The sequence below is a fragment of the Paramisgurnus dabryanus genome, chromosome 14 (genome assembly GCF_030506205.2).
Source record: "Paramisgurnus dabryanus chromosome 14, PD_genome_1.1, whole genome shotgun sequence".
Classification (NCBI taxonomy): Eukaryota; Metazoa; Chordata; class Actinopteri; order Cypriniformes; family Cobitidae; genus Paramisgurnus; species Paramisgurnus dabryanus.
In genome coordinates, this window is record NC_133350.1 from 13,615,058 (window position 1) to 13,628,468 (window position 13,411).

Here is a 13,411-nt window from a genome sequence, read left to right on the forward strand (position 1 = left end):
ATAAGAAAATAATGACCGCATTACGAATTTACTTATCATGGTTGAAAACGGCTTTCTGGACCTGCACGCGCAAAACGATGAAGAAAGTCCTGCGTTACTTTCTCTCTGATTCTCCTCTAAATAATGAAATCTAAATTATACAGACAATCCTAGAAATTGTTTATAGTAGGGTATGTTACCCAAGAAAGCATTAATGTGATAAAGCATGTGTCAAATTTGTTTTAACCGTACACCAACATTATTTTTGTAGCTGTGCTCAATCAACGCTATCTCATGGCAATTCGTACGTGTTTTACGAGGTGGCTCATTCATATGAATTTGTACGACTACATTCGTACATTTTTTACCCCTGTGAAGTTGAGTTTTTTTTTTTTAAGAAAATCAAACGTTTTTAGCCAACTTATAAAATATCTACAAACTGTCAGGCTGGCTCAATGGTTGGGTAAAGCAACCAGGAGTTACACAAACTGCCATTGTCAAACCCAGAGGGCGTACGAGGTGAATCAGATCCACTGCCATGACGGGGTCAGAAAATAAAAAAGTAAAAACTATAATCTCATTGTTTTGTGCTCTTTTTATTCCTGAACTTCTCGTGCATTGTGTGGCACTTGGCTGAAGTCACGTAGCATTTAAAGGAAGATGAAATTTTTAGGAAATGGAATTGCAGAATCCTTGAAAAAGACAGATGGGTTCAGCTAAAAGTGTCCATGCAGCAAATCCTTTTGTAAAAGGGAATCATAGGGCACAAAGAGGGCTGAAGTATTTAATCCATCAATACCGATTCCACCGCCTGTGTAGACAGTGCTGTAGTGCCTAACATTAAGGCCAGACCTGTCACAACCAAACAAACTGTATTTACCTTCTACGTGATCAGCATGTTGTGCCACCATTTCTTATGAGCAACAACTAAAACTGTCTATGGATTTCGGCAAAAAAAAAAAAAAAAACTCAAGAGTCATTCTTAGTTTGGATTTTAATTTAAGTATCAACTTTTTAACACTTGAGGAGACGTATGAGTTTATTGGGGGCTTATGGTATAGGAAAAGCAGTTGTGATGTTAAAGGTCACATATTAAGCAAAATCCACTTTTACAACATAATGTGTGTTGGCAGTGTGTGATCACAACCACCCTACAATCAAAAAAAATCCACCTGCTACTTGTTTTTTATCCTCATTAAACCAAAGCAGTCTCATTAGACATGCCGTTTTGATTCTCTAATCAATGTGAGGTCACATTGATAAAGCCCTGCCCACTAACCCTGCTTGAGCTTTTACAACTACACAAAAGTTAAAGAGTTTAGGGAACTTGAAAAATATATTCAACCATAATTAAATATTTTTATTTCAAACGCCCTCTAGTGGTGGATTATACAAAAAGTGACGTCATCTTTGAACGAGCACTCAGACGTGTTTCAAACGGATTAATTTGCTCAAATAATTACAAACTTTTGGTGGTTGTGATGAGTTCAATTTAAGCTAAGAAAGGTAAGCTAAGAAAGAGTCTGGCACTGCAAATTTACTTCAGTTTAAAGTTAAATCAACATGATTGGTTGAGGAAGTTCCAGTTCCCAGCATGCTTTGCATGAGCCCGCAATCTGACAGCATTTTTTGAAATTAAGTGATATTTTATGTGGTTTTTAGTAAAGAAAAAGACTCAGTAGTGTTAAACATTTATTTATGTTGGAGATTTAGAAGAGTTTGCTATTTTTTATTTTTGTGCTTACCATTGTTCAGAAGTGTAGTGCCTGTCAATAATGTGTTGCTTTATCATATAAACAATAACTATGTGAAAGTCAACACTGAGCTCAGTCTCAACACACTTTCACTGGTATTCGATTTTCATGAGTCACGTGATTTGTTTCTGTGATTTGCGAACAAAAATGAAATGGTAGTTGGTTTACCTAAATATTTTGAGTACTCTGAAGTTGTCAAGTTTTACAGTGTACTGTTGAGTTGTAAAATGTAAGTGTATGAGTACAAGAAACTTATAAAAAACAAGGCAATCAGTTTCCACAAAATATTTAAGTAACATTACTACTACAATTTAAGTTACATAAAGTATATAATGTAATTTATATGAGACTCAAACTAAGTTTAGATAAATTAAAATTTTTGATTTGAATTGAAGTTGTCAGTACTCATAACTTTTAAGTTTGCAAATTTAAGAAAATACAGCAATCATTTGCCTCAATTTTTTTGAGTTAGCAGAACTTATCTTGGTTTACAGTTCTCAGACTGTATTAATCTGATCTTTTTTAACTGAAAGCTTTCACTGAGTACGTTTACATGCACAGTCTTACGCCGATTATGCTTAATAAACTGATAACACGTGGGGTCATGTAAACGCGTAAAGCGGTTTTCTTTAATCGGGGAAAGCCCATAAACAGCGTAAGCAAAAACCGATCGGCACAGGTAGTTCATTACGCCGATTTCGCGTGGCATGTAAACACCTTAACCCGCTTTCTCATGGTTTTGTCCATGTGCGCATGTCTCCGCGTATGAAAGATAAACGTCACATGCGGAAGTAAGCGCAAAGTAACGCATAAAAGTCTCCACTCAAGTAAAGCAGTTGGCAGAGAAACTGTGAAAATAAAAGCTCATGTTACATTTACAGGTTCTGCAGACACGATGAAAGATACAACAGTACAGCTTAAGACAGATATGCCGTCGGCTTTTTGATCGACTATTATGTACTATAGGTGGTGACGTCACTGCCTGCGAGAAAACTGATAATTCTTCAAGTCCCATGTAAACGCAGTTGACTGCATAGCCGGCTTATTGATTTGCATGTAAACGCATGAAAACAGTTTTCTATAATAGGCAGATTTTTGATAGTTATCCGCTTATTCTGTGCATGTAAACGCACTCACTGTCTGTTTGAGGAAATTGACACACACATTATAGACACACCTGAGACTTATATTACATTTTGTAAAAAGGTAAGATAATGGGTGCCCTTTAAGGAGATTTCATTGAATTTTTTAAATAATTTGTGACCCAGTCTGTGAAAACCCAACTAAAGTCATGTTTTTGTGATATAATCTTGATATCTTTAATATTGATTGAGTAAGATCACGCAAAGATTAAAATGAAACTTCAATGCTCTTCATCTCATCATTATGAGATAGAGTTACATACTGTTGGTCCTGGAAATATTCCTATTGAGATCTCTGAACTTTGGTTGGCATTTTATGAAATCTGAATATAGTTTGAGACGCTATTGTGCTTGTTTCTGAAACTGTAGAGTAGACACATCTGAGATTATTGAGGTCTTTGCTTTACAGTAAAATCTGAGAAGCAGGAGAATGAAGAAAAACATCTTAGCTGAGACATTTAAAAGATCTCATTTGTGTTTTTTCTAAACAAAAGCACATTTATATTTTCCAAATGTCATTTTTGATTGCATACTTTGGTATTTTGGCATAACTGAGCACTCACTGAAACATTGATACATCTTTCAAACATATGAAACTGTGTAGGAGACACATTGTGATTATAAGATGCATTATAAGGTGTTTTCATCTGAGAAAATCAAAACAGCTAAATTTTTCAATTTTTTTAATTTCATCCTTCTGCTATCTAGGAAAGTGTTTCCCAACTTTTTTTCTTTACCCACGTATAACAATCTTAGCCCCCCCCCCAACTCTCTACATCCTTCTTTCCTTTTGATTTTGTTTTTACATTTGACAAGCAAGTTAAGATGTAGCGAGCACATTAAAATAATTACCTGATCTTGGTATTGTAAGCATATGATTAAAAAAAGCGTTATATTTTTTTATAAAATTATTAGTAGAACGTTTTACGCATCTTCAATTGAGCTCAAAGCATATCAATCCCATGACCCCCGTTAACTCTGGCGCACCTCTTATGGAGGCCCGGACCCAAGGTTGGAAACCACTAATTTAGGAGAAACAACTAACCAGATCTCATTTATAACTTCCCATGTGCTTTTGATTTGTTAAGAGGCAGCCTAAAGTTGCATAAGAAGCAGAGCTATTAGTGAAACAAGCACAAGTTTTTGCATCAAAGTGAGCATTGCGGTGTGTAAATGAGATAGATTTGTCGTGGCTCATTTCAGCAGGGAGCACCGCAGCCACATCAGACAGGTACACTAACTAATGCCAAGCTGTTAAAGTCTGTAACTAATTTTAGCTAGCTGTCAAGTAATAATTAGGGAGGAGACACTTGCTGTGTCAGTGTGAATATGCACGCCAACATAATCTATTTGTGGAAATTATTTTTGCAGTCGTGAGATGAAAAACATAACTGCTTGCTTCCCACGAGACACACTTTTATAGGGGCTTCTGTATTTATGTAACAAAGTGGATGCGAAGGTAAAAAGAAGATGAAGATCACCTAAGTTTATTATTCGCAACGGGACTCATTTAACAAACAATAATTAAAGGGCAAACGCTGGTGCGGATGTTCGTTACATGACGGTTTCATTGCAAGCTTGTCCGTTTCATGTTATTCAACTTTCAGGTGGTAAATAAAAGGGAAAAATTTAACCCACTATTTTTTTCATTTAATTTTAGGTTAATCGGTCTCCAAATGCAATACAATACAATTTTATCAATTTAAATAATTATTATTATTGAATGATTGATATATATATATATTTTTTTGTTAAGAATATTCGTGACATTGTTATAAAGCTACATGACAGAGTATTAACACTTAATGACATTTTAATGACAAATTATATTTGACAAATTACATTTGTTATTTAAAAGTGGTTAGTTATGCTCTGTGGTAATGTCAAGTTGTCATGAAAAGTTATGATGTATTGGTTAATGTCATGTTGTCATAACAAAGACATCTCAAACAATATCATCTTTACATTAAAAATTATATAGTTGTAATGGCGGTTGTCATAAATGTGCATAAAATATCTTTGATGTTCATAGCACGTCTCATGTCATGATTATGAAGGTGTTATGTCAGTCTTATGAACACCCCTTCAAGTAAAGTGTTCTGTACCATATAGAATTTATTATAACATGTAAATATGGCCACTTAGATGTAAGCACATATAAAGTGTTATATAGAGACGTATTCAGTGTTCAGTGCAATACAAACATGGCATTATCAAGAGAGGTGTGCTATTATTTTTCCAAGCAGTTGGACATACAATTAGTCTGGTGGAAAATAAAAAGACTCAAAATGTCAATGCAATTCAATATGTGAAGAGCGAATACGGAGCAACCGCATAACAACACCCTGGCATCGAGGCAGCTTTGGCACAGGCAAGCACCACATTTTCTTAACAAATATAGCCGAACATATATTAAAAAACACCTTATGAAATCCTCTTCAAATACACACTCTCTCTCTTTCTCTTTAATTTAAGATGTTTTCTTGTATTGAGTCATTGTTAAACACATGAACTGATAAAGGAGGTATTGTTAGATCAGTGACTGCGCCGTGTTGTCGGGTTTGGTAATTGTCACCTGGTAGAGAGGCGCTTTACTCTGAGGAACATCATCACACCGTCAGCCTCTGACAGCCGCCTGCGCTAATTGTGACAGTTCAACGCTTAGATCACTTTGTGCGCCTCTAATTTAATACCCCATGCATCATTTTCCCCATTAGAATATGCAAATGCCCCCGACTTGAAAATAGACAACAGCCCCCAACCTGACATAGTCTTCCCTTTTCTCGCGTCTCGTTCACTCACTCCCTGTTTACACACACACACACACACACACACACACACACACATCCCATCTCTCTCTCTCTCTCTCTCTCTCTCTCTCTCTCTCTCTCTCTCTCTCTCTCTCTCTCATTGAATCATATGTCACAGTGACAAGAAAGAAGAGTTTAGGCATGAAAAAGTGTCTGTGTGCAACAAAACATATGGCAACGATCACAGTTTGTTAAAGCCGATTTACACTTGCATGCATTTTTTCGAGGAAGAAAGTTTGACGAAGAAGATGCATTTAAACTTGGCAGAGTACGTCTGCGTGCATATCTCAAACCAGCTCCCGAGATGATCAGATTTTCGTCTTTAATCCGTCTTGGAGGGCATGCACACTTTAATAATTGGATAGCTGTCTAATCAGCAAACACATATAAAGTGTGCTTTCCAAGAGTAAATAGCAGAGTAAGACCCAAACATTATTTTCAGATTGGAAAAATGTGACCTTTCAATTCCACCTGTAATTCCAACATTATAAGCAAATAAAGCTTAAATGTGCTTGGTGTCATTTTTGTGCTAATAAAAGATACAATTACAGTCACTGCTGAAGAGGTTGCATGCACCAATCTCAATATGGCACAGCTTCAAATGCATCACTGGTTACTATATAAATGACACACATGAGCTGAAAGTACATAAATATTAAACAAAATAGTACAAATATTTACACTATTCTTACCCCATGTGATGGGTACGTCAGCCAGCCCCAGTCTCCTGATATTTTGGTTGTGTCCAGGAGATTGACTGTAAAACAGAAGAGCAGACACATGTTACATGGTGATCCAGTAAGTCTTTTGTGTTACATTTATAATAATCATACAACTCCACCAGGAAGTGAAGTTGGCCACTGTAATATATTGAAAATGCATAACTTTTTTGCTGGATTATATCAATGTCTACTTTTAAATCCAAGCACTTATCAATCAAATAATCTGCTCATCGTTCTCCATCACCATATCTAAACCATTCACCCTGACATCTCATGCTAATGCTATTATCATCAATTGTCTAAAACGGGTAAACACCACAAGTACTGTTTTCCTAAGGGAAGTGCCAAAGCTATTACAAATCATTTCCTAAATGTTTGGTTAATGGCCTTTAAATGAGTTTTAACTTCTTAATGGTTGGATCAATATGACAGTTTAGCTCAATGTTAAAACCAAACATCTATAATTAGGTTTAATGATAATCACAATAAACAATTATTACACTAAGTAATATAAACAATCACCCAACTCTGTACATACAATACTTAAAAAGCTACATTAAAGCTATAAAATAAAAAAATAAAAATAATTAAATAAAATAAAATACTCAAAATTAAATAAAGCAAGCAAACAATAAAATAAAATAAAATAAAATAAAATAAAATAAAATAAAATAAAATAAAATAAAATAAAATAAAATAAAATAAAATAAAATGATTAAATTAAATTAAATTAAATTAAATTAAATTAAATTAAATTAAATTAAATTAAATTAAATTAAATTAAATTAAATTAAATTAATAAAAAGAAAAAAGATAGAAAGAAAGAAATGAAATTAATAAAATAAATAAATAAAAAAGGTTTTTTAATAAAAGAGTTATTTTTTGAGTATAACACCACTTTAACATGGTAAATATAAAATAAAATAAAATAAAATAAAATGAAATAATGAAATAAAAAGAAAAAAGATAGAAAGAAAGTAATGAAATTAATTGAATAAATAAATAAATAAAAGTTATTTTATTAAAAGTGTTATTTATTGAGTATAACACCACTTCACCATGGTAAATAAATAATAAAATAAAATAAATAAAATAAAATAAACAAGCAATAAAATAAATAAAATGAAATAAACAATAAAATAAAATAAAATAAAATCTAAAAATAGATAATAAAATAATACAATGAAAACAAAGAAAGAAATACAGAAATAAAATAAAATAAAACAAAACTTATAAATGAATGAAACAAAACAAAACAAAATTAATGAAATGAAAGATAGGAAGAAAGAAGGAAAGAAATTAATTAATTGAATAAATAAATAAATAAAAGTTATTTTACTAAAAGAGTTATTTATTGAGTATAACACCACTTCACCATGGTAAATAAATAATAAAATAAAATAAATAAAATAAAATAAACAAGCAATAAAATAAATAAAATGAAATAAACAATAAAATAAAATAAAATAAAATCTAAAAATAGATAATAAAATAATACAATGAAAACAAAGAAAGAAAGACAGAAATAAAATAAAATAAAATAAAATAAAATAAAACAAAACTTATAAATGAATGAAACAAAACAAAACAAAATTAATGAAATGAAAGATAGGAAGAAAGAAGGAAAGAAATTAATTAATTGAATAAATAAATAAATAAAAGTTATTTTACTAAAAGAGTTATTTATTGAGTATAACACCACTTTACCATGGTAAATTCACTGAAATAGATAACCTCTCCTGGTTGTAGTTTCCTTTTTAACCTCATATTTAAAGCGCTGTATAACATGTTTACTCATAGTATTGACACACATCTAGTGTGATTTTCTCTTGGATTAATTGATGAGCAGACCCCTCACTTGTTTACAGTACAATTCAAGGTCACAGCAGAACAAGCGTTTTTTTTCTTTCTTGACTGGCGCTAAAGGCCGTATCATGCTAAATGTCTCTCTCGAATGCACACGGTAAACTGTTTCTTCCTGTACCTATCCATCTGGGAAACGGGAAGGAAGCTTCACGTTTGGCCCTGAGCTGCTTGCGTGACACTTGATGTGGGAAGCTGTGACAGATGTGCTCATCTGCGCTGGAGGAGGAGCCGACCAGAGACGTTCACCTGACCCAGTTTCACCCCCTAAATCCCAGAGACCCAGAATCCTGCTTTACATTCAGCACACCCCGCTAGTTAGAAATGGGTAAACAAAGAGTCACCTTCAATTTGAAGAAATGCCAGCTGCCTCATGGATGTGTGTGTCGCGGTAACAGATAACACCGGTCAACATCCACCTCCCCAGGTATCACACAACAACGTCAAGCTCCGTGGTACCTTCACATTTGACAATTTTAATGTTGCGGGTCCACAGACGTTCATCACTGAGCTCCGGGTCAGGCTCCTGTGAGACCGGGTGCAATGTCGGGCCATGCAAAATTGCTAAACATTTGCATGTGCCAGTGCAGTACCGTGTCTATCCAGATAAGCAACAGAACGGTGATACATTAGACTCTTGCTGTGCGTGTAGTTATAATCTTAAGTGAAGTTTAGGATTAAGTGTGACCTTTAATCGATTTGATTTGGTATCCACCTTTTTCTCAAACGCGGAAGTTAGTGATTATGAAATTAAGCAGTGGCTTGATATATAAGATATATTCAATCATTTCGTGTTGTTGATCAGAGGTGATGGGTCTTCAATGCGCAAATATAAAAGCACAGAGACATACCAGTATCTTTACAATAGGAAAGTCCTTCAACTGTATGTACATGGAATTTACCAAGACTTTGTGTTTTTAACTTTTCAGGGCTTGTCACAACTGTCCCTCTTTTAAACGGCAATTTTTAATGGACTTGTTTATGGCGACACGTCAAGCTTCTCGAGGTCCGACACAGTCAGCAGCATCTTTCTAATTCAACACACTGTAAGTTATTTGAACAAACCATAATAAACATATTAAACTACTACATGTATTCAGTATTTTTTTCGTTTTATGAAAATATTATTACATCGCTTCTTACGCACTAGGTGGATACATGAGCTTATGAAATTATTTGCTTACTTTTTAAAGTATTTATTTGCTTTTTCATTTAAAACATAACAAAAGTACGCGCAAACACATAAAAAATATTATAAAGCAGTTTATGTCATTCATATTCTGTACTAATTACATTTTTTTTAATAATATATAGTAGCAGAATAAATAAATCAGCTAAATCAGCATATTTTTATCAGCATAATATTAGTTGTTTTTAAACAATTATTGTATTTATTGTTCACTGTCAGTTTCTATGAAAGGTTTTACTGGATGGATTTGTAAATACAGATCATGATTGCATGTCCGCCACATACACATTCAGTTCTTGTGCATGGATTATGGTTAAAACAAATGTTTTGTAGAGATTAACTGTGTTTGTATTAGCAATTATGGCAACCCCTAACTGCACAAATTATTTCGGTCTTCATAACAAACATTAAACATCCAGTCAAAACGGCACACTTGTTTCCTTCGCAATAGACTACCATTAGCTTTAGTGGCTCACCGGAAGTCATAAACCGGAAAGCTCAAAGATGGCGGCGCCCACATTCATGTCAAGAAACAGGTGGAGAACTTTGCATTGCGTTAGATTACAATGTAACTAACATTAAAGCTCATGACTCTACTTCGCCCTTTCTGTTGGAAACATAAAATTGCAGGTTACTTTGCATATACTTAGCAGCACAAAGTTCATGAGTTCGATCCCAAAGATAACACACTGATGCATTGTGGGTCTCTTTGGATGAAAGTGTCTGCTAAATGCATTAATAAAGTTATTAAAAGACACAATTACAAGAACACGAACTAAGAATGTAGACAAAAAATCCTTGCTATCCTTTAATGGGATAATTTACTTTTTGATGTATAAGTCCTGATATGCACGTGAAAATGGCTATTTTAAACCAATTAATGCATCAGGCCCTGGCTAGATATAAATGAGTATATATCTTCTTGCATTATCACAGTAGAAATGGTGTAGCACTTCACATCTCATCTATCGGTATCTTCATTAGCAGGTTGTCTGTCAGGTTTTGTTCTTTTTTTTAAATGTCATCACTTTGGTTAATTTTCTTCAGATTCACTTCAGGATCTTTCTGAACTCTCTCACTTTTTCTCTTACTTTCTCTATCTCTTTCTCTCTTTCTCACACACACACACAAACAGACAGCACGTGTTGTAATCAGCAGTATTAGTATGCTTGCTGATTGGACTCCTCTTTTGGAAAGGATTCTTCTGATTAGGGCACTGGGTCACAAAGTAAGAACAGATGGCCTCTCTCTCTCTCTCTCTCTCTCTCTCTCTCTCTCTCTGTCTCTCTCTCTCTCTCTCTCTCTCTCTCTCTCTCTCTCTCTCTCTCTCTCTCTCTCTCTCTCTCTCTCTCTCTCTCTCTCTCTCTCTCTCTCTCTCTCTCTCTCTCTCTCTCTCTCTCTCTCTCTCTCTCTCTCTCTCTCTCTCTCTCTCTCTCTCTCTCTCTGGTACTTCTTGGATGAAGTAATGGGTAGCTGGTGCAGTTCACCCCTGCTGGTAGATGCTGTATCTACACATTCTCCAGGTATAAAGCATGTTACTTTTTGACAACCTTTCAATAACTTCAAAAATCAAATATTTTTTGCAAGCAACAAATACATCTAAATGTGCCATGCTATATAAATAAAACCTTTATGGTTCTAGATGAGGGGTCAAGAATGTGCCTGTGAAGTTTCAGCTCAAAATACCACACAGATCATTTATTATGTCATGTCCAAAATGCCCCTGTCTGATTAATGCCAACCGAGTCTCACGAAATTTCGTTATATAGTCACGTATTGTTTTTTTTTCATGATATTATCACACATTTCCGCGTTTTTCTTGTGATTATCACATATTGGTTACTCAACTGTTTTGTCCTATTTTCTTACCATTTGCACTTCGGTTTAGGGTTAGATTTACATAAAATGACATCCAAACCCAACTCTAACCCTAACGCCAGGCGACATATAAAAAATAAATCAGAAAAAATAGTATAAACCAATACACGAAGTGAAAATTCGTGATAATGTCGCGAAAAAAAGAATAAAAATTTACGTGACTATATCACAAACCTCCGTAAGACTAGTTAATACAGTCTGATACAATGGTATCTAGTGGACAAAGTACAACTCGCTGAGGGTGGAAACTATGGTGGACTGTAAGTGGGCGGGGCTTTATCAATGTGACCTCACATTGATAAGAAAATCAAACCAGCATGTCTAATGAGACTGCTTTGGTTTAATGGGGATTAAAAAACAAGTAGCGGGTGGACTGCTAACACAAATTATGTCCAAACACTTACTGCATAATACGTGCCCTTTAAAAAACAGCTGGTGTATATCTAATTCCCCCAAGATATCCTTTTGTTGTAGAAAGTCATCTGTCACGATTGACAGGCGACAGGCATCTCCATGTGTAATTGTATGGGCTTCTGGTTATACAATGGGGTCATTGCCTTATTCACCCAAAACCACATGATATTGGGAGCAGTGCTGAGGACGTAACTTTAAAGGATGAATGGCTGAATGGTTTCTGTTTTTACAAAAAAAGTTTAGATTTTTTAAAAAGTAAAAAGAAAATAATGGTTGTTTGAATATCCTTTGACTAAATGGTTCTTTGAGGAACCAAACATGGTTCTTCTATGGCATTGTGAAGCACCTTTATTTTTAAGAGTGTAAGAAAGGGAGTCATATACATAGGGGATGGTATGAAGGTGAGTAAACAAGAGCATTTTTATTTTGGGGTGAACTGTTCCTTTAACGTTACGTCCTCAGCACTGCTCTCAATATCGTTTTGTATTGGGTGAATCAGGCAATGACCCCATAGTACAACCAGAAGCCCGTACAATTACACATGGAGATGCCTGTCGCCTGTCAACAGTGACGGATGACTTTCTACGACAAGAGGATATCTTGGGGGAATTAGGTATACACTTCAGCTGTTTTTTAAAACAATTTTAATCTCTCGCCAATCCCCACCCCCCTCAGAAAATATCATTTTTAAGAGTCTATCCATCAAACCAGGAAAATCCCTGACCTGTTGTGAAATAAGTCAGTTGTGTTCCTTCAGAAACTGAAATGTCCCGAGGGCAATGGTTCAAATTTTCCATCTTTTTATATTCCACAAAAACTGTTCTCCATTTTGAGTTTTCCGAGCTATTCATCTATAGGCATATCTGGATTGATGGAGAGCTGCTGTGGCCCAACGGTCCGGGTCACTTGCGGAGAGATGGCGGCGTCTGAAACGCCACAGGGTGAAGCATTGGTCATTTAGGTGAATGTAGAAAGTGTACCACCAACAGCCTCATTAGCACAATGCATTGTGGGTAAGAACGCCAAAGTTTTCCTACTGAGAGAGCAATATGTACGCCATCCTAATGGGGATGGGAGTGTAATTTTTATCACCATTAGTTCTGAATGTATTTTTAATGAATAGAGGTGTGAATAATGCAAGCTGGGGAGGAAACCGCAAGGGCACTAAATATACCTGTGTTTGTTTTCACTTCTAATTATCAAAAGCACATTTTCAAATGCATGCTGGTACATTTATTACTGCTTGCAATGCAAGTATTGCTATTATTAATGTTTATACTTAAGAGTTAAAAAAACCCCAAACCTTGAGTATTATATCACACTGATAACCCCGTCCACAATGTTTTTTCTGTAAACATTAAAATTTATATCATATAGTTTGTTTAACATAGATATGCTATGTTAGTTTTCTGAACATTTTTCTGGAAAGCAATCTTCGAGTTGCACCTTGCAATGGCTGAAATAAAGATTTGGGATGGGTTCAGTAAATGGCCACCTAACAGCCTCCAGAAAACACCATAGCAACCACCTAGCCTAGCAACCATTTACACTTTACAGCATCTCAGTAAATGCATATGGCAATCACCACTCATTTTAAAACATAAATGTGCTTCACAATGCCATAAAAAACTATTTTGTTTTTCTTTTGGTTTCATAAATT

General features: G+C 34.7%; 1 protein-coding gene across 1 annotated transcript in view; it reads right to left on the bottom strand.

Moving 5' to 3' along the window:
- Positions 1-13,411, bottom strand: part of epha8 (eph receptor A8) — a 94,427-nt gene that overhangs the window by 66,971 nt on the left and 14,045 nt on the right. Inside the window, exon 2 of the mRNA XM_065259179.2 lies at positions 6,378-6,442. Coding sequence (XP_065115251.1) covers positions 6,378-6,442 — 65 coding nt within the window. The remainder of the gene's footprint in view (positions 1-6,377; positions 6,443-13,411) is intronic.